The 22,825-nt window shown below is 44.1% G+C and overlaps 1 protein-coding gene across 9 annotated transcripts in view; it reads right to left on the reverse strand.

Moving 5' to 3' along the window:
- METTL5 (methyltransferase 5, N6-adenosine) overlaps window positions 1-22,825 on the reverse strand; it is a 167,616-nt gene that overhangs the window by 9,392 nt on the left and 135,399 nt on the right. For all 9 annotated transcript variants that reach the window (XM_086956090.1, XM_086956091.1, XM_086956096.1 and 6 more), the window contains one exon: window positions 6,040-6,089. In XM_086956090.1, the coding sequence (XP_086812216.1) occupies window positions 6,040-6,089 (50 nt within the window). The remainder of the gene's footprint in view (window positions 1-6,039; window positions 6,090-22,825) is intronic.

Consider the following 22,825-nt stretch of genomic DNA (forward strand, 5'->3'; position numbering starts at 1 on the left):
AGACAGGTTTTGCTGGGCCTGTGGCGCTGGAAACAGGCTTCCCCTCTTTGTTTTTTGAACCGGAAGGTTTCAGAGTCGAAGCTTTCGGGTTTGGTACAGTTTTTGTCTTTAGCGCCGAACTGTCTTTGTATTTGAGCGCCGAAGGGTTTTTTATGTTCGGTGCCGACGAATCCTTCGGTGTCGAAGGATGTTTTGGTGCCAATGGAGGAGGTGTAACTGGCACATTGTGTTTCTTTGGTGCCGAGGCACCGGAAGGCGTATTGTCTTTCTTCTGAGCCGGGCCCGAAGGCAGGGCGTTAGAGGGTAAATATCGGTCTCGACTGGGCCCCATGGGCGGAGTGCTGACCGTTGTCTTCTGTTTTGGTAATGTCTTTTGTATAGGGGCAGATGTACTCACGGGTTGTCGAGTCGTCCGAATCCTCTGCCCCTGATATTATCTGGAGATCAGGCGAGTCGAGCCTCGTCCTCTGAGATATCTTCGTTTGGATATTCGTCCTCGGAGATTTCTTCGACGATCTCCTCTTCAAAGATGGCCTCTGGTGCTGATCTTCTCATTTCGTGTCGACGGGCCTTCCAATTTTGAATTGTTTTCTGCGATCGGAAGGAGGCACAGGCTGTGCAGGTCGACTCGTGTTCTGGTGAGAGACAGAGGTTGCAAACCTTGTGATGGTCGCTATGAGGGACTTTTGCTCGACATACTGGGCATCTCTTGAATGGAGTTCTTTCCATGAGGCGTAGGCCGTATGGCGCCGATGGCCCCAACGGCTCGCGTCGACGCACTGGAATGTAGCTGGTGATGTTAAACGTGTTTGATGTCGAAAGCAGTTTGTTTGAAGTTTATCGCTTCAAATAAGCAGAAAAAGTCCTTTTCTAGCCGGAGTGGAAAACTTTCATCCGTACCCAGTGGTGGAAAAAACTATCTGAGGATGGAGTCTATGACCATGCGCAGTATTGTCCAAGGGAGGAGTCACCGATCTCGGGACTACAAACTACTTCTTCCAAGAAGATTGTCCAAGGGAGGAGTCACCTATCTCGGGACTACAAAAGACTTCTTCCAAGAAGACAACAACAACCTGCAATCATCAGAGCCCAACACCAGGTGGTGATCTATTGCTAAATGTAGGATCTGCAGCTCATATGCCTCGAACATGTACTTTATTGCACAGTTGGTTATTGAGTGCTAATAAATGTGCCTACAATACAACTGGGGAGATATCCACCTCTCCGGGTGTGCTGACAGCCACCTATTCATCTTGAGAGTTTAACAAGACCTCATCCCGCCACACAATGAAGCACTTTATTAGCTAGTCACTTAACCTACTTTCTGGCACTCTCAATGCAATATTTATCATGGCTGGACTTCTCAGTTGAAGGAAGCCGCATTATAAAGTACAATCTGGACTTGCCTTTTGCTAATCAGTCAACAACTGTCTCCAATGAAGTGCAGTAAGAAAACTCTAATTTTGACCAAGGCTCTCATCAGCCCAAACATATTTTTACTGTTCTCTTTGACCCATAGCTCTCTCTAAAGCCAATAGCTGACCAAGGTCTTTGATCTAGTGATTCCCCTCCAAGCCTCTTGGTGCCAGCAGTATCATTGAAACACTCCGGTTCACTTCTAGTTGTAAAATAAGAGAGAAACTAGCTGCCTTGAAAGAGCCTGGAGAAAAAGGCACAGGTAGAATGAGCAATCAGTTCTATCACTGTCCTGAATCTAGACAGCAGCCATAAAGAAAGGAAAGATCCCACTCTGTAAGTCTGATGCAACAATTCAGGAAAGTGAATTGTTTTTTTTTTTACTCTCCCACGTGGCCTACTCCAGCTGCTATGCCCAGCTTTGCTAGAACATTTTATTGAAAAAAGCTAATCTTGACTCCTTGAAAATAGGCAGCAGCCAGCTTCCCTTTGCCATTCTCTCCAATGTGTTCCAACCACCACAGTAAAAATTCTGTTCCTTAAAATGGTTTATAAATTTCTGTAAGCATTCACCCAGGCCCTTCAATTCTGCATCTTCTCATGTTATACCAGCCAGAGCAATCGTTCATTTACACCAAATTTTCCCCAGCTATCTAGAAACATCAAGTAGATAAAAAATTAAGGAGGGGACCAAGCAAACTACAAACTTGTATACAACAGACCGTTCCTCCGTAAAAAGCAGGTTCTACTTTGATCTGCCCTTCTTAAACCAATTCCGGTTCTCACAAACAGATCAAATTCCGACCATATCACCAATGGTTCATATCTGCGACCCACTGAAGAATTCAGTCAATGGAGTCCCTGCCTTCCTCCTCCTTAATCTGATCAGTCTTCAAAACTGTTCATCAACAAGTAATCCAAATATTGAGTTATTGGGATGCAGGGTATACTCCTTAATTGGATCAACTCTTACTGCACATACTCATATTTCCTCCAGTCTACTTCGCATCATACATTCTTAGATGAAACTCGACAGTTGCCCCCCCCCCCCCCTCCCCACACTCCTGCTGACCAAACTTGTTTAAAGGTTTTGTACTATGTGCCTGCACTTACTTTAATTCTGAGTCTTCCATTAACTTTTTATCAAATGTTCTCCATCATGGTCTTCTCACGAATATTTGTGAACTATTAACTATTGCTTTAAACCTCAAATGGAACATGCCCTATGCACACTACAATATGAGTCAGAACATGAGTTTGTGTACTATATGATCACAGTGCATTCTTAATACAATTGCCAAGAAAATACAGTTCGTGCAGATTGAAGAACTCTTCGTTTAATGGTTCTTCGTGCAACAGCCTACACTTGTGTCGTTGCAAACTGAATGATTTCCGCGATTCTTCAGGGCTTTCGGATATGATGGGTATCGTTGAAGGTTGCAAAGCCGGTGATAATTCCGACCCGGCTTCGCTCAGGCCTGGGTGTATAGGTTGACTGTTCCCGTCTGAGATCCGTAAGTTTCGGGTGTAACGACCTGGTGTATATTTAATCTTATGGTAGCGATCCGCCACAATAGTAAGATCCTGTGATATGTGGTAGGGATAAAATAGGTACTCCACGGCGGTCCTTTATGGTTTCGTAAGGATCTGTAGCAGGCTGATTCTTTTTGTGTGAGACACGTGAAACGAGTGTTCCCATGTCCTGGGAAGCCCGGGTAGCCGGTACTTGCTGTCTACTCAGTGCTGCAGTTTGACGGGTGGTCGATTGTGTTCCTGGTAGTGGAAACATATTGTAGTGTGCATAGGGCATGTTCCGTTTGTCATTTTCTTGGTTGTTTTGCAACTCACACATTGAGGGGTTATAGGGCTTATCCCCTCGCCATCTATTGCACCTTCGCCTAAATACTCATCCATAACACCTCTTGCGAAAATAGCCAGCTGAGTGCCCAGTATTTCCCCTGAATTTTTCAAAAAACCCTTTCCGTGATTACTATCCCTATTGCTTTAAACCTGTCAGGTTGGCATCTGTGAGAGGACACTGATCAAAGAGCAAACATTTCAACAGTTTTAGAATGTTATGCTAATTTGAATTTTCTTTTGACCTTTGCATTTTAGGATTCAGTGTTCCTGACCGGATTCACTTAAGGCTTTACTGTTTTAAATATTAGTTACATGGACTGTAATAATCTTAAAACTGTTTAATCTCAGTCATTTAAAAAAAAAAAGAAAAAGTTTTATATAGCACTAACTAGACCTGAAGATATCAGAGCGCTTTACATGAGCACACGTTTTGTTATAGATGGACACATTCATATTTGTTAGGCACAGGGGGATGAAGTGATTTGCCCAGAATTACAGGATGTTGAGTGTCGTTGTCGAGACTCAAACCTGGTTTGACTGCTCTAGCTGTAAGGCTACATCCCCCGTTAAAAGGTTTCCTTGGACTTTTTCTGGTAAACACTCTATTCTTTAAAGATTGAGAAAGAATCTGCTGAGGAGGAATCTTGTCAACAACTGGGGTGCTGCTGCCTGCTCCGCTCACAAGGGTATAGGAAATGTGAGGCATGAAAAGTGTTCTCACTATTTGAGGTTAATGTTTAGGATTATGTCAGGTCTCTACTTAACAGGTATCAAAGACTACTGTGTTCAAGCACTCCAACATGAGGAATCTTTTAACATCAAGACACTATCAGTAGAAGTGAGTTCCTCGAAAAGACAAGTCCTCCAAATCACCACTACTGGTCTGCTTCCTTTCAGACACCTACTGAAATTGCCTCCCATACCATTCAAAAAAAGCTTGCCTCATATGAAATTCTTTCAAAGTCTACACTGCATAGCTTTCCTCTTAAAATAACAACTTACCCAGAAAACAAACATCTGATTTCCCCAGGTTTTCTGAAATTATACCAATGCAGAATTTCAGCAGTGAACACCCCTACTTTTAATGAGTTGACAAGGAAAGCTACAAAGGTGATACCTTAGCCCAAACCTCGGCTGCCTTCATTCTAGTCTTAATGGAAGCCAAAATGGAAATATACCTTACTCGGCCCGAATAAAATCAGCAACTTGTGGTATAAACCATCCCAAGTGTATATAGGGAAGGTGTCTTGGGTATGGAAAAGGTACCCATCATGTATAGTGAGAAGGAATACTTGGATGCATCTTCCACGATAGCTAGCTCCACCATGCTTTTTGAAAATATGCTCAGTTGTTGTGGGGGTCAGGACAGTAAATGATGATCATCTCATGGACCGAAGGCAAGAGTTCAGGGACCTGCTCAGTGAAAGACTAATAGTATCTGTCTAGGTGGTCTATTGTTAATGCTTTGGTATTTGTATGCATTGTCTTTCATTTTATACGTGGATAGCATCACCAGCAGCAAATTTGACACCCTTATGCGGCACCAGAACACTCAAACCTATTGTAGAGAATGATGGATGACCACCACCAGCATCAGATGAGAAGCACCCTGCGACAACTAAACGACTACTTCCTTGCCCATCCCTGCTCTGGTAGAGTAACAATGCATAACAAGACAAGAGTATTGACTCTTTAAAGAAGTGCCTGCAATCCAGGATTCAAATCTTCACCCTTCGTTGTACTACTTAGAAAGTCCAAACAATCGCATGTAGACAATCCCGTCAATGAAGCTTGTTTGTTACAGCAGTGGGAGATGATCACACCAGAAAAAAAGCATAAAAAAATCCCTAAAACAATTTAGAAGTATTAAAATGTTTCACTGGGGGGAAAAAAGGTTGAAGCTAAGTAATTGTTACATCTGTGTATGTTTTTATAGTTTCTAAACTGCTATCTGTACATTTTTGTTTGGCAGTTTAAAATAGAAGAGAAGGTTATTAGATTGACATGCAGGAAAAAGTCTGTTAATAAATGTTTTAGAATTTGCCCATAGACCAAGATATTCAGTATGAATGAATTCAGTAAAGATTCCCATGATGGAGATCTGGGTTTACAAGTAACTTCTCCTACAAGCTCTTTCAAACCAGAGACTCCAGTAACTTTAAATGGTTGGCCTGAAAGTTAGACTTTTATGTACACTTGCAGAATGAATGTGCTTTAGATTTTCTCAACTAAAGCACCAAGAGTTATTCATTTACATCAGGTTGTCTCTAAACTCGGCCCTAGTTTCGTCTGAAAATATTATCCTATGTAGCCTTTGTGTTCCACACCCTCTGAAGTACAAATCGGGCAGCATCATTTTTTTTTTTATTGATTTATTTTACAAAGGTATCTCTTCTGACCTGATATGGAGGCATTTAAGATACTATAAAAGGTTTTTTAAGCCTTTTACTATGCATGTCCACCCTATATCAAAAACCTGATTTTATCAGGACAGCTGACAATATATTTGGCAGAATTACTCCTGGTTACAGTAGCTGCCAGCCATCTTAGATCATAGGCTTAGTAATCATTAAAGGTGAATTTAATGAGAAGTTACTGTAGTAACTCGAGCTCTTATATTGCTAATCCTCACCCTGCACATGGCCTTGCAATTGTCCCTCAATTAAAGTCGTCCTATGCATAGCATCCTCCGAGACAGAAGAAAATACTGATTCAAGGGAAGAGCATTATGTGCGATGCAAATAGTTTAGCTCATAGACTTACCGATTTCTTTCTGTGAAACTTGTATGAAGCTGGTAAATCATATCTGAGTTCTGTAATGAAAAGTTATTTCAAGTTAATTTATATTTGACATACCCAAGCTTAGTTTAAAATCTTGTTGAAAAGCTGTGCACCGCATCAGATCAGTATTTGCCCGTGTTATTGCAGCCACATGTTACACAAAGAAATGTTGCATCTTCCTCTATCCACCCTGCACAAATCTCAGAATTGCATATTTTTGGGGTAAAAGAGTTTTAATTAACATACTTGACATCCATAGAAGCAAGTACATTACTACTTTGTGCACACCCACAGAAATACATTTGACTTTTTTTAGGTACCTAGCACAGGTGTCTTAACTTATATAAAGGCATGCATCTGATGTTCACCAGTAAAACAAATACAAATCCCGCAGATAACCCCCCCTCCTTCAAGTGAAATGTCCCTTGAATTGTTATTATATAGTGCAGGCAGAGGCCTCCTTGTGGAATAACAATAACTTAAGTGCACAAGGTAAACCTTCTACTCAGATTTAAATGGCCCTATAATGAGCTTTCCACATAATCTGCTAAGTAGGTCACTCATCCCTGCACCCACTCCTCCATCGAATCAGTACTTTTTTCTGAGAGTCCACACACGGTAAGTATTGTTCTGCTCTGCCACTTCTTCACCCAGCAGGTAGTGCTTCCCTTCTTAGCCTAGCAAACACCTGGCAGATATTCATCCGACCCATTATCCTGCAGCCAGCTGGTATTTCCACCCTCTCCTGGCAAGTAACTCTCCTTTCCATAGTGTCAACGTTACCACCTCCCGGTGCAATTCGCTTCTGTAGTAGGGGATCTCTGTGTATAGTCATAATCTAGTGAATAGTCCCACCCATGTGCGTGGACCCCGGCAATCAAAAATAATCTCTTAAGTTGTCAAAAAATTGCAAAACTGCGAAGACAAGAGAGAATTAAAAGACAAATAATGCAGCCTGTATCCACAGGCTACACTGTCCAGTACTTCAACTAGAAATTCCACCAAAAACACCACACATACAACACAGCCTGCCCAGTTTCTTCACAGAGAAACTTGCCTCTACCAGTAAAAGCCTCTGGAATGATAGAGAGGAAGGCCTGGACAGACAAGCCCCATAGGCTGTCATTATGTGGCTTAAATAGGATACTGTGCCTTTAAGAGAACTTTCCAGAACTTATCCCAGAATGCACAGCAGGTCCCTTTTACTCTCTGCTGCTCTTCCTGCCTCTGGGGAGCCCCCCCAGAGGCCTCAGCAGAGGCAAACGGTCCCGGTCTCCGTCGACGTCGATTGCAACGACGTCGAGAGGGATGACGACTGTGTGTTCACCATCTTCCCGGGGCTCCGGGTCGAGACGACGAAAGATCGACGTCGAAGGGCCGGGATAGGCCTCCGTCGAAATCCATTCGACGGCTTTGTCGACGTCAGCGTTGAGCCATCGCCGTCGAAGAAGGTATGACCGGCGTCGGTGCTCGCCGTCGAGGCGACACCGCCGTTCGGCGTCGAAGGGATCCTCGATGTCTAGGTCCTCAAAGAAGCGGTCGGCGTCAAGGAAGAGCCGACGTTCGTCGTCTAGGACTGAACGTTCGACGACGCGGCGTTCGGCGTCGAGGAAGAAGCGTTCGGCGCCGGAGGCGGCGATAGTCGCCGGAGTCGAGACGACATTCCATGCCAGAGACACGACGCTCGGCGTCAAGGAGGAAGAGATCGGTGTCTAGGAGTTGTTCCAACTCTCCTAAGCGGCGCAGAAGGAGTTCTGGCGCTAGACGTCACGCTGGTTCTGGTGGAAGGCGCCCGGGACGGCGATCGCCTACTGGAGGGGCTGGTTCACAGTCCCCTCCCCCGAAGAAGTCACCGGGCTCGGTGTACTCAGTGTTTTATACACCACCTCGGCCAAAGGCCCCGCTTCCCCCTGTTCCTAAGGAGGATCCTCCCATCAACCCTCCACTTCCACCACTCCCTCCCTCAGGACAACCACCACCACTTCCGCCTCGTGGGCCCGTCCCTCGGTCGGAGATACCCCCGTTCCTCAGCCAAGATCGGCGTCACTGCCTCCCCTTCCAACACCACCTAAGGGGACGCCGAAACCTCAGGATAAGCCACGGATAACACCTCCACGGAAACCTGCGGAACGTCCACGGACTGGGAGATCGTGTTCTCGTTCCAGGAGGAGGGAACGATCTCGCAACAGGTCATCCACGAGATCGAGACGACGCCACAGGAGGCACAGGTCTCGTTCCCTGACAAGGTCCTCAGAGACCAGGGACTACTCCCCGACTCTGTCGGAGTCACCAGAGACAAGAGTGTCACCGGTGGATGATCTGGTGTCCTTTCACGACGTCATGTTAAGGGGTGCAGCTAAGTTGGGCATCTCGTTGACGGTGCCCACTCCCAAGACGTCAGTAATTTTCGAGACGCTGCACCAAAAACATCTGTCTCGACCATTACTGCCACTGGTGCCGGGCCTGGAGGATCCGGCCATGGACCTTTTCCTCACCCTGGCGGTGACTAAGGCGGCCCCCTCGAGACTACAGAAAAAGTACCGACTCGGATCCGGCCTTTCTAAGTGTGGAACCCCCTCCAGACTCAGTGATAGTGACGGCGGCTTGTAAACAACATGCCACCACTCCGTCATCCACGGTCCCACCAGATAAAGAATGTAGGTGAAGTGAAGTGAAGGAGTTTTATAAAGCGCGACTGCTGCCCGAAGGCGTCCAAGCGCTGGTAGAGGAAAAAGGGGTTTAGAGGGGGGGGGGGGGGGAGTGGGGGGGGAAGGAAGAGGGAGGATAAGAAGAAGATTTAATTTTGAAATAAGAATGTTTTCAGTTCTTTGCAGAAAAGCGGGAGGGTAGGGTTAGATCTTAATGAAAGTGGCAGAGAGTTCCAGAGCTTGGCAGCGTTGAGTGAGAAAGACCTGCCTCCTGCTCTAGCCCTTTTGATTCGTGGAACTGCAGCGAGAAATGCATTAGTGGAACGAAGGGTTTTGCCGGGACAGTAAGGGGAGAGAAGTGAGTGATTGATTTCGGGGCTCGCTCTGTGGAATGCTTGGTGCGCTAGGCAGAGTGTTTTGAATTTTATTCTCTGTCTGACAGGGAGCCAGTGCAGAGATCTGATGCCTGCCTTGACTGACTGTCTGCGCGGGATCTGGAGAAGAATGCGGGCAGCGCAGTTCTGTGTTCGTTGTAGTTTCTCCAGCACATACTCAGGGGCTCCTAGATATAGCGCGTTATTAAAGTCTAGCCTGGATTGTACGAGGCCCTGTATGACAACCTGCTTGGCTTCAAAGGGTAGTATCGGTAAGATTTTTTTCATCATTCGGATGATCCCAAAGCAGGTTGCCGCTGTTTTTGTTGCCTGAGTGTTAAAGGTGAGCTTCTTATCTAGCCATACTCCTAGGCTTTTGATGTCTTCCTTCGGAGTTGGCGGTGGCCCTAAACTTGCGGGCCATGGCAGGTCATAGGTGAAGGAGGGGGGGGGGGCCGAGGGTCATTATCTCGGTCTTATCGCCGTTGAGTTTTAAGGATGACATTGTCATCCAACTTCTGGCATCCTCCATGCAGGCTGCCAGGTTGGATTGGGGGAGCTCGCTGTTTTTTTGTGCCAGAGAGACCACCAGCTGAGTGTCGTCCGCATACGATATGATTTTGATACCGTATTTTCGAACAACCTCAGCCAGCGGCCTCATGTACACATTAAACAGCGTGGGGCTCAATGATGATCCCTGGGGCACGCCGCAGTTCAGGGGTTGGCTTTCAGAATACGAGTCGCCGTCAAAGACCTGGAAGGTTCTTTTGCTGAGAAAAGAACTCAGCCAGCCGAGGGCGTTTCCTGAGATGCCAAGATCGAGCAGTCGGGACAGCAGAGTTTTATGGCATACTGTGTCGAATGCTGCGCTTAGATCGAGAAGGACCACTGCCACTGATCCCCCTCGATCCAAGATCCTCCTGGCCTCTTCCGTAACGGCTAACAGCGCCGTTTCTGTGCCGTGTTTGGGGCGAAACCCAGTTTGGGTTGCGTCCAATAGAAGGTTCTCCTCAAGATATTTAGTAAGATGGAGGTTAATATACTTCTCCAAAATTTTACTTGCCCATGGTAACAGGGAGATTGGGCGATAGTTATTAGGGTCTGAGGGGTTGAGGCTGTTTTTTTTTAACAATGCTCTCACCATTGCTTGTTTCCATACGGGGGGACCACTCCTGTTGATATAGAGCAGTTGAGAATGTCCAAAAGGGTGGGAAAGATGGTCTGGTCGGCTATGTTCATTATTTTAGGGGGTACTGGGTCAAGGGGGGAGCCAGATTTTACCTGAGATGCGAGAGATTTGAGTACTTCCAGGTCTAATAATGGAAATTCATTCAAATGGACTTGCGCGTGGTATTCTATAGCGTTTGTGGGTTGTGGTGTAACCTCCTCTGGGTTGGGGGCTGCAAATGATGAGTATATTTTGTTTATTTTTTGGTAAAAGAAATTAGCCAATGGATAGATTCTGCTGGGAGGAAGGTTTGTGGGACGTCTGCTACGTCTATGAAGACGGCAAGTGCTACGGCCCTGTTGGGGCGCTACGACCGCGCACTCTGGGAATCCCTCCAGCAGTTTGTGGAACTCCTGCCTTGCGACAAAAGGGAAGATTTCCAGGAGGTGTTAAATGAGGGGATGTTAGTGGCGAATCAGGTCATTAGTGCTGCGGCCGATTCTTCCCTCCTGGCGGCACATGGCTTCTGCCATGGGATTAACCAGAGGCGACACGCTTGGCTCCGCCTCACGTCGCTAAAACCTGACGCCCAACAGAGGGTTGCCAATTTGCCATTCTCTGGCGAGACTCTGTTCGGGAAACATGCGGATGACGAAATGGCCCGCATGAAGGCTGAGACGCTCACGGCTGTGGGCCTGGAGAAGCCCAAAGAGACGAAGAAGTCATACCGACTGTTCCAGAGGCGGTTCGGCGGACAGGGCAGAGGGCGTGGCCAACCTTCGGGACAGCAGCAACAACAACAACAGCAGTTCCGAAGGCTGCTCCAGAAAGGCAGAGGAGGACAACAGTCGGCAACAGCGACCAAAGGCCCGGCCGGGTCTAGGCCCTGAGCGCTTACTTCCCCTACATCTGTTACCCACTCCGGTGGGGGGAAGCGTTCAATTTTTTCTGGCAGAGTGGAGAAAAATTACTCGGGACAAGTGGGTGCTGAATATTGTTTGCAATGGATACAGTCTTCGGTTCACCAGCCCGCCTCCAGCAATTCCGTCGGTCAGATCGCAGTTTCAACTGCGCGAGCTTCAGGCGGAGGCGGATATCCTGTTAAGGAAAAGGGTGATAGAAGACGTTCCTCTGTCTCAGAGAGGAAGAGGTCTGTACTCCCGGTTCTTCCTCGTTCGCAAGAAGGACAATAACGCGTTCAGGCTCATTCTAGACTTAAGGCAGGCAAACAAGTGGATTCGCAGAAAAAGGTTTTGCATGCTGGCGTTGCATCAGATTTATCCTCAGTTGCAACAGGGAGACTGGCTATGTGCTATAGACCTACAGGATGCGTACTTCCATGTGCCCATTGCACACAAACACTGGAAGTTCCTGCGATTCCAAGTCGGCGCCAATCATTATCAATACACAGTACTCCCATTCGGACTGAAGTCCGCGCCGAGAACATTCTCGAAGTGCATGGCGGTGGTAGCAGCACACCTGAGGAAGAACAAGGTGTTTGTCTACCTGTACCTGGACGATTGGTTGATCAAGGCCTCCTCCTTCTCGGAAGCGCGAGCACACTTCCAGAAGACGTGCGTTCTCTTGAACAAGCCTAGGTTGCACATCAACATGTCCAAGTCTGTCCCAACTCTGGTCCAATGCATACAGTACTTGGGAGCCTCCATCAATACGCTGTCAGCAAGCGTGTCTCCTTCGGAGGAGCGACGCTTATCACTCCTTCGGAAGGCTCAGGCTCTTATGACCACTCCATCTACAACAGTGAGGACTGTGTCTTCTCTACTGAGATCGATGGCCTCTTGTATCTTCCTAACGCCACACGCACGGCTGCACATGAGACCGCTGCAGGAGTGCTGGAGGACCAGTGGGATCAGAGGAGATGATCTTGGGACGACGAGATACGACTGTCTCTGCATGCTCTTCAGTCTCTGAAGTGGTGGTGTTCCTGCGGAGAATCTCCTCAGAGGGGTTCCCTTCCACAAGGACATTCCCACGCAGACCGTCGTGACGGATGCTTCCCTCCACGGCTGGGGGGCGCACTCCGAGGACTTACAGATTCAAGGAACGTGGTCCCCGACGGAGTCCACGTATCACATCAATTTCCTGGAACTCAGAGCTGTTCACTTGGCACTGAAGGCCTTTCATCCGTCCTTCCAGACCAACTCTCTGCTTGTACGGACGGACAATATGACCACGATGTATTACCTCAACAAGCAGGGGGGTTCGAGATCACGCACTCTGTCGCAGGAGGCGCAGGCGATCTGGCACTGGCTTTTGGCCAGAGGACTGACTATAACGGCTACCCATCTACCAGGTGTGCAGAATGTTCAGGCGGACGCCCTGAGCAGACCGATTCAGGAAAACCACGAATGGGTCATAAACGACGAAGTACTAGGAGAAGTCTTCGCAAGGTGGGGGACTCCAGACGTAGATCTGTTCGCCACCGCCGAAAACAGCAAATGCAGAGACTTCGCCTCCAGGTACTACCAGCAGGGGACGCTGGGGAATGCGCTGTGGATCACTGGTCGAACAGCTTTCTGTACGCTTTTCCACCCATTCCCCTGATTCCGGCGGTACTCATCAAGTTGGCCCGGTCCATGGCGCGGAGGATACTCATTGCCCCGGAATGGCCCAGGCAGTGGAGGTTCACGGGCCTGCTTCAACGGTCTCTCCTGCCTCACATATGGTTGCCGTGCTGGCCGGACCGTCTCAGGAAGTTCGGGGGGTAGATGTTGCACCCCAACCTCTCGTCTTTGAGTTTGGCGGCATGGCTCCTGAGATAGTGCAATATGGCCATTCGAATCTACCTGAAGATTGCATGGACATACTGAAGGAGTCTAAAAGGCTTTCCACTCTGACTTCCTATGCTTACAAGTGGAAGAGGTTCTGTAACTGTTGTCATCCTTCCTTGCCTTCTGCATTTGGCGCAGTCTGGACTTAATGTTCATTCCATTAAGGTTCATCTCGCTGCATTGACTGGCTACAGGAAATGCCCTTCACAGACTTCCTTTTTCCAGATCCCTGTGATCAAAGATTTTCTGGAAGAGTTGAAGAAAGTATTCCATCCTGTACGGCTTCCTTCGCCTTCATGGGAATTGAATGTGGTGCTGTCCAGAATGATGAAGGAGCCTTTTGAACCTATTCATAAGGCTTCTTTGCAGCACCTGTCCTGGAAGGCGGCGTTCCTCGTGGCCATTACATCAGCCCGCAGGGTGAGTGAAATTCAGGCGTTGTGTTGCCAAGAACCTTATACTGTATTTCATGCTGCTACGGTTGTTATGCGTACTCACCCTAAATTTCTTCCCAAGGTTATTTCTGATTTTCATGTCAACCAGACCATAACTTTTCCTACTTTTTTTCAGAATCCTTCATCTCCAGCGAAAAGGGCTCTACATTCCCTGGATGTTAGGAGGGTGTTGAAATGTTATCTGGATAAAACCAAGGATATTCGTAGGCCAGACCAATTGTTTATCAATTATGGATCGGTCAGGACGGGTCTTGCTACCTCTAAGCAGTCCATTTCTAGGTGGATTGTGTCCTGCATACAGTTGTGTTACCAAAAAGCTAATAAGACCTTAGGAGGTAAGCCTAAGGCTCATTCCACCAGGGGCAAAGGTGCCACGACAGCCTTGCTCCGTAACGTGCCGATTGCAGAAATCTGCAAGGCAGCCACTTGGAAGTCGGTTCATACCTTTGCTAAGCATTACTGTCTGGACACTGATGCCAGGACAGACGCTCAGGTTGGGCAGGCTTCGCTGCGAAATCTGTTCGCTCAGTAGTGGTGTTAATTTTCTTCTCTCCACCGCCACTTAGTTGTGGGGATGGGCTTGCCATTCTATTCACTAGATTATGACTATACACAAAGATCCCCTACTACAGAAGGAGTAGTTTCTGTCCTGTAACTCCAGTTCTGTAGTAGGGGTATCTCTGTTATAGTCATAAGCGCCCTCCTGCCTCCCCGGTGGAGAAAGTTATTCATGTAAGGAATGCTACAGGTCTGGCGTGTTACGCCGTCAAAAAGAACTGAAAGTAAAAGGGACCTGCTGTGCATTCTGGGATACTGGGAGAAGTTCTGGAAAGTTATCTTAAAGGCACAGTATCCTGTTTAAGCCACATAATGACAGCCTATGGGGCTTGTCTGTCCAGGCCTTCCTCTCTATCATTCCAGAGTCTTTTACTGGTAGAGGCAAGTTTCTCTGTGAAGAAACTGGGCAGGCTGTGTTGTATGTGTGGTGTTTTCGTTGGAATTTCTAGTTGAAGTACTGGACATTGTAGCCTGTGGATATAGGCTGCATTATTTGTCTTTAAATTCTCTCTTAAGTGTCTTTGCAGTTCTGCAATTTTTTGATAACTTAAGAGATTATTTTTGATTGCCAGGGTCCACATACATGGGTGGGACTATTCACTAGATTATGACTATAACAGAGATACCCCTACTACAGAACTGGAGTTACAGGACAGAAACTACTCCATCTCTCTCATTTAGTGCTTCCTACAAGCATGGATCACCCATCTTTTCCTCAACACTTCAATGAAGGTAGTTCCTCCCCGCCACAGTTTCTCCCAGACCGATATTGCGTAAGTCGCCCAGTACTCCGTATGACAGGACTGCCTTTTGACCCAAAGAGATAGATATACTTCTACCTAGCAGATACTGCCACACAATACCAGTGCCTCCTTAAGACTTGTATTCTCTCTTAGCACCTCTGTGCAGCAGTCATCACCAACTTCTCATATATTGCCCTCCCATCTCTCTGAGGCTGGTACCGCCTACCTCAAACGGGTAATTAACTGTCAATACATTCAATTGGCATCCCCCACCTACCTTTTGAATCCAGAACCTGGCACTTGCATTCCCCGTCATACTTATCTGTCGTACCGTATCATCTCCCAATGGCTGCATTATACTCCCTACACCTAAGGTAGGCATAATTTGTAGCTGCTCCCGGTTAGGCATTCCATTCCAAATTCACCTCACTAACAGTAAACCCCTCCATTAAAGATATAGGGCTTACTGTGTAATCTGTAGAATTTAATTTGTGGACTGTGACCCTGGAAGCCATTATATAGCACCTGAGTTTTTTCCCAGCAGCTAGAATGATAGGTGCTATGGCAACAGCCTAACAGACTTAAATTGCAATGAAACAAAACTACACCCAAGCAGTTGTGATCTGACAGACATTAAGGCACAACAAGAATAGTGTGATGACAATAATGACCGTGGTGCAAACAAAAACAGAAAATAGATTGTGAAAACTATATTTTAAATACATACGTTTGAATTTAGTTCGAAGCATGAAAATGCACATTAGCATAGGAAATTCAAAATGAAAATTACTTTCCAATTAAGAAACAAATGTCAAAACATGAGTTAGGATCAAATAATTATAATACGCCAGCTATGAAAAAAACTAAAAAGGCATGAACAATAGGTAAAATATAAGATAAGAATAGAAAAGATTGTGAAAACAATAGTATTATGGAATGATCGGGACTTATGACAAGAATCTTCCCAGCTAGACAAACCTAATTGACTTCAGAAAACATTCATTAATGCCTCAGTTTCATTCTCGAATCACTTTTCAGACCATAAGGAGACCTTATCTAAAAAGACAAGTTACTGTGATATCTTACTGCACAGATTTAACTCCTTGTGCTTTGGTTATGGTTAACCAGCTTGTTTATAGGTACCACCCATGAAAAAACAGCTTGGCATAAACCATACATACAAATCTGGAGGCCTGGGATGGTGAACCTTTTTGCTCCCAGCCATGCAAATCGAAGAATGAGCTTGCTTAGGATGAGCTACAAGATCTGTTCTTGGACAAAGTAGTTCCTTGGCTTTGTTGTAATTCTAATCTGGGATGGAACAAAGAAAGAATGTGTGCAATACTTTGAAAGTCTGAACAAAGACAAACACAACATCCGCCTAACATGCACTGTAAGTAAAAGTAAAGTAAATCTTTTAGTTAGAAGAAAAAAATATATGCGGAAGATGGAAATATAACATCATCTTTGTAAATGTAAATGTACAGGAATTTATATAGCGCAAATCACCAACCGGTCTCTAAGCGCTTGCTTAGGGAACCCGTCCTGGTATTCCCCTGTGAGATAACCCCAGCAGGGTATCCGCAAGGTGAAAGCCAGGCATCCCGCCGCGAGGGGCCGTAGTGGAGATTAAGCAACTATTGCCCAGAGACGCAGAGTGTGAACCCGTGAATCGAGTAGGCACCGGAGCGAGAATTGTCAAGTCCATGGACATTTTAGGACTCAAGACCCCGCCGAGCCGGGAATTGAACCCTGGTCCCAGGCTGACCTCTGCTTCCAGGTCTGCCTTCTCTAACCAGTGAGCCACACTTCTCCACTTTGTTTAGAAAGGAAACTTGCCAACAATATTCTGCCCACAGAGGTATGATAAAAGCTAAAAATGGGAAATGCTAGAAATAAATTATTCAACCTAAATTGAGACCGAAAATAATTTCAACCCAGCATAGACTTGATATCAAACGGAAGGATAAAAAAAAAAATAACGGAAACACTATATCTCCTTATAAACGCAAGCTTCTTGCTAAAGATAATGGGAAGAAAGTGAAAACAATGGCAACATATAATAAGGAAATTCGAAACATTTTGAAAATCTTCAGAAGAAATTGGAATATAGCGCGAGATGAACCGGATACTGGAAAAATCATAGGAGAAAAAACAACTTTCCCTAATCGGAAAAAGCTATCCAAGAGGATTATTCAGAACTTGACGTGTATGACACAAACTGGTTTGTGGAAGTTGATTAAGTGTAATGCTTTCAAGTTTAGGGAAAACAAAAAGTGAAAGAATACCACACAGATAAATCCTACAGAATTATTAATTAAACTAAATGCAAAAGTGCTTTTGCAGTATTACTTGTTTGCTATTGAAACACGCAAGCAATAACCAACAAGAATCAAAATTATTCTGTGAGAAGACACCATGGAGGTAAAATTGGTACAAACCTGAAAGAAGAGGTGACAGGATAAGGAAATTAAGAGAACTGGAGTCTAAGTAAAGTAAAATTAAATTACTGCTAGGTCATAACCCTGATGAAGAGCTCTATATATATATATATAGATGACTAAATTATTGGTCGGTATGGCCAGTGTATCCGTTTTGTTTGGAAAAAAAAAACGAAAGCGAATAATGTTGAAAAATACTTGTGAAACTCAGTTTAAGAAGTATATTTTGATCTAACTGAATATACTACTTTGGACTTCCTGTATAAGAAATTTGCAAGTTTAGGCACACTGGAATAAAGAAGAAAGAAATGGCACATAAAGCTTCCACCACAGATTCGATTTATAATAAAGGGAAAATAAGAAACAACGAGATCCTGAGAGAAAAATATTGCTGCCAACCCACTGGAGGGTGTTGAGTATCTATAATATAAAAAAAAGAGAACAGGAGGTTTTATTTCAAGCCCACTGGAGGACCGAGATTGAAAGATCTCCATTTGAGAAAGGAGATATATGGTGTTAAGTATATTTAAAAAAAAATGAGTGGTGAAACATTGTAAAATAAAAACATTAATGTATGTTTGAAGATGCTAACTATTCCAATATAAAATTTGCAATTTAATAAATAAATAAAATAAGCTGAGCAGTAAACTACAAGTCACACTGTCCACTGGGCCGACATGTTCTAAAGTAAAGAATGAAATCGATCAACTTTGTATTTAAAGACAAACTACAGCCGGAACCAAAAAATACAGGAAACTTTTCAGAGGGCTATTCTCTCCAGTAATTATTTGCACTTTAAGGAGGGTTCTAACTCATACACCCCAGGGCAGTTCAAGTTTGGTTTCTCCAGTGATTGTACCACTTGCCTGTTAACTGAATGAAAGGCTATATGTGTTGCTAGTGTGTTTAATTCTACCAGCTCGGTGATTCCTTTCTTTTTTAATCTAATTCACTGTCTGGTGGCACGGCAAAGGAGTTCACTAATGATTAAAAATTCAGTTGCCATTCATCCACGTTCTTGTTGTTTTTTTCCTTAGCGCTCGGGCTTCTTCTCTGTGCAGTATCATGCTTTCTACTTCTACCCATTGTCGCCACTGCATCAGCGTGACGGCTATGGGGATCCTTTGGCTAGTTTAACAAATACACCTTTGATTCTGATGCCTGCTGGGTGTGCAAAGCGTGCCAGTTAGCATTCTTTAGACATTCCCAATTTATTTCTTCCATTTGTGAACTCGTTATGCCTTCTCAGTAGTCCTAAAGTTTCAGGCAGCGCCATACTGGATCGTAGAATCAAGATTGTTCTTGTAAGCACCTTGGGTAATTTGACAGAATAGTCTGATCTGTTGTGCAGCTTTAGGTGTGTTAAATGGTGGAAGGCAGATTATTCAGTTGTGTATACGAAAGTCAAGCATTTCTTGATACATTGTGTATACTATAAATATGTATCCCTTTTCTGTATCGTCTATATTTTGGTTGAGGTCTAATTGCCATTTTGTTATTGGGTCATTTAAATTGGCGTTTGTCATGTTTACAAGTCCTTTATAAATTCATGTTACTGATCTTATCCCATAACTATATATATATATATATATATATATATATATATATATATATATATATATATATATATATATATATATGCAGAGCAAAATCTGTTCGTCGGTTGAGACCACAGACAGGAAGGACCACCATACAACTTCGTGAGTGTTAAAACGGGCTTTTATTATCCATTTCTCGCAGTTTCAGCAGGCATGACGCGTTTCGGGCAGGGACTGCCCTTGATCACATAACGGAAATGCAGTTGTGGTCACTTTAAATACTTTAAATAGAGCACCCACTCAATTTTTTTCTTATCGTGATACCACCACGTGTTCTAACCATAGACATAGAAAATAGATTATTCGTGTAAAGTGATAGAAAACAAACACTTGGTAGCTTTCTGAGGGTGTCCTTAGACTTATGTCAGCATATTTTCTATTGCACAACAAAGTATGTTATTTAATCACATTCTATTTACAACAAACAAAATATAGCAGCATAAATGCGTTTATATATATATATCTTGTGGTTTTCAGGTTTGTCATCTTACCTGTTCCATTTCATGTGGAATATGTTCTATATATAAGGAACCAACCACCCAGCAAGCCATTGTTTTCTGTTAAGGTTTGTAGGATTTTCAGTGTTCCTGCTTCATAGCAGAACCCTGTCTTAGTTAGTCCTGCTTTTGTCCAAACATTTAAATGCCTGGTTGTAGCATAGGATCTATCTTGGGCACACCTTTTCCAACATATCATGGTTACGGATACTAGTCTACGTTGGCCCCTTGGCAGGCTGGTGTTTGCACAAGTGTGTGTATGTTAACTTCCCATTCCTAATTCGTGCCTTGGTGAGCCCAGTGTCTGTGGTGCATAAGCCTGTCAACTATTTGGCTATCCATTGTATCGCTGCAGCTAGGTAGTATAAATTGATATCTTGGGCCCCTACTCCACCATCTTTTGGAAGAGCTAGTGTCACTCTATATCTATGAGGTCTCAACATTAAGATGGTTAGAAGCAAGTCAAAGTACCTAAAGTATGTCCGATGGACCCACACTGGCAAGGTACTACAGTAATATATGAGGTAGGGCAGCATGACCGATCTGGCTATAGCTACCATCCCATAACAGTCAAAATCCAAGACATCACCTAAATGTGACCACTGACTTTCCAAGGTTGCGCTCTCTCGAGTAATTTTTAGTGTGATATATTTACAATCTAAATGTTACCATTTGGACAAAAAATAATAGTCTGCATAAAACAAAATGTTGTGTGTCATATCTGCCTTTTATCGTTTAATTCGCTGATGCTGCTAAAAGCTATATTGCTAGGGCGCATAACCCTGTGAATGTTAAATGCCTGGGGTACGACTTTAGCTGTAATTAAGTGGCCTCCTAAGCCCATTTGTTTAGGGCTGCCCAAATGTAGCACCATTCTAATGTAGCAAAGATTCTTTTGAGATCCACAGATCAAAGTCACTGGGAGTTTCATCTAGTGTTCTACGTAATCTCCAAACAAGAATTGCAGTAGTACGGCCTAGTATTAACACATTTTGATCAGTGTGTGTTAAGCCTAGCAGTAAATTTTAAACTGCTTTGCTAATATCGATATCTTTTATAGTCAGAGTTTAGCATAGATAATAGCCTGTGTGAAATGTTTGTGACATATACTCCTAATACCAATATGGCCTAAAGCATGTTAGTAGTTCTGTCCTTTGAAGAAAAGGAAAACTGAACACCTAAGAGCAATCGGAAGATAAGATTACATCTATACATGAATCTTGAAAATGATTGCAAAATCCGAGGATTATATTGCAATGGACCCAGTTTTGAAACATGTAAAAAGAGTGACTGTGGAATAACTTTATGCAACTTTAATCAAAGTACAATATGAAATTAGGAACGGTACATCCGATCAGACAGACATCAGATGAGGAACTGATTGGAATGAACGTGAATGAGAACATATGTGTTTAATATATAGAGAAAATTCAGTTCGATCAAAGCCACATAATCAAGGAGATTGATTAATACCCACTAGATCATAATGTAAGAGTTTTGTACTTTATCCCATTGTCAAAGGAAAGCGGACAAAGGGATGAAGAAGGAAACAAGTTCACCCTAAAACCTTTTACATTTTTAAGTTTACAAGTTGCAATAAGTATATTTATTTAGGTAGTCCATGTAAACCACCTAAGCTCAATCTACTTAGAAACAAAGGATGGGTGGCAATTAGTTGCAATGATTTCCAAGCTTCTCTCCTGGTCTAATTCAAAGCTTAGTCATAAAAAAAATGGAATATGCTACATTTTTCTTCTAACCTAACCCTGATTCATAGGGATGTACGAGGCAGCATTTGAAGCTGCCCCCACTTCTCTCAATCATTCCGCCCTTGATTCAATGAAGATTCAGGTTGCTACATAAAGCTTTTTGGACTCTGCACAAACTGAGGTTTGAGTTCAAACCAAAGCAGGAACTGTGCGGAAGGGCTAGGAGATTTCTGAAATAGGACCTACATCTGCAAATACCCCTTGGGAGGAATACCAAATCTACATTGAAAAGATCTTCCACATTAAGCTACCATTTAACTTCTCAATGGCTGCTCTGTTCTTTTTGCTGTGCATTTACTGACTCAAGTGAATTACAAAGGCCTTCTGCTAGCAATGAATCTGAAAACGTTCTTGTCACAGTTGAAGACCACAAAATCTCTCCATTTCCATACTTGGTGGGTCTGAGTAGGTTTTACAAGAACTGCTGGCAATGTAATTTCTAACAACTGTAAGCATAAAAAAAACACTGAAGTCTTTGAAACAAGTAGGACCTATTCTACCGATCAGATCAAATATACACACAATGTACGCTGTTCACCCACACTACAGCATCACCCCTAATGAGAGCACTTACATACTCCTACGTAATACGCCAGCTTCAATAACAATACTGACTCAGCTAAACAGTATCCACTCAATCACTTGTCTGCTTCTTACACCATTTGCTTTGCCTTTTCCGTTCCCCCACTCCCCTCTTTCTTTACTTATTATTTCACAATGATAAGTTTGCCTTTTGCAAACGGTTATATATTATTGAAAACTCTTGTGGCAAACTATACTTGTCCGAACTATGATAGATGAGACAGCGGTTATGAGAATTGTATACACAAATTGTTCTCTGTTCATTTTCTTTTACTCTTGAATAATAAAGCAAAAGTTTGAAATTTTAAAAAAGAGACCATTAAACTTTATTTTGTTATCTTCTCAACCTATGTAAAAGTGCTATGATGGCTTATCGCCAGACAATGTTTTACCCTTATAGTGGTTGGCGTTGATATAATCATTACTGATGTCACTGGAACCTGTTGTGCCTCATAAGGTAGATGTTTACACGCAGAGACCAGGTGGCTGCAGAGAAGCAGTAACAGAAGTAGAGTGCCTTGATGGTGCAGCAGCTGCTTGCTGAAAAAATAGCAGCAGGAAGTGGCAGAAGTTGGCCCAATACGTACGCAGAGGTTGAGTCAATGAATGTATGCAAGAAGCAGGAAGTTAGCACCAGGAGTATGCAGGTGGTGCCGACGGGGCCAATGGTAAGAAACATATGCATTATTTGCTTCAGCGAATCAAAAAAATTCACTAGGACTTGAAGCAACGGGTGGGAAAAGAAACAGATTTTTCTTGGAAAGGGTTAATATCTACCCTCAAACTGACACTGGAAATGGTAGTAAGTTCCTCCAAGGAATCACCAGTTACGATGTGAATAGCCAAATCCTGGAGTCCTTAGGTTATATTATGTTACTTGAATTTGTGAAGCACAAATCCGCAAGAGTATCCTGTTGCTGGGCAGGTGTGTGTGTGCCTAGCCCTCCCTACGTTAGGTTGGGTAATTGAAAAGCCATATTTTCGCTTTTTGCTGAATTGAAGAGGAAGAGTGTTGGACTTGGCCTTTTTCCCCCAAAATTTTTCGCTTTTGACCCCCTTACCTAGGATGTCTCCCCCATGGGATTAGACCTGTATAGGCCATGAGTGGTGTGAGACACCTTGTTGAAAATGTAAAATTACATG

This window comes from Lissotriton vulgaris, chromosome 2_1 (genome assembly GCF_964263255.1).
Source record: "Lissotriton vulgaris chromosome 2_1, aLisVul1.2, whole genome shotgun sequence".
In the NCBI taxonomy this organism is placed as follows: Eukaryota; Metazoa; Chordata; class Amphibia; order Caudata; family Salamandridae; genus Lissotriton; species Lissotriton vulgaris.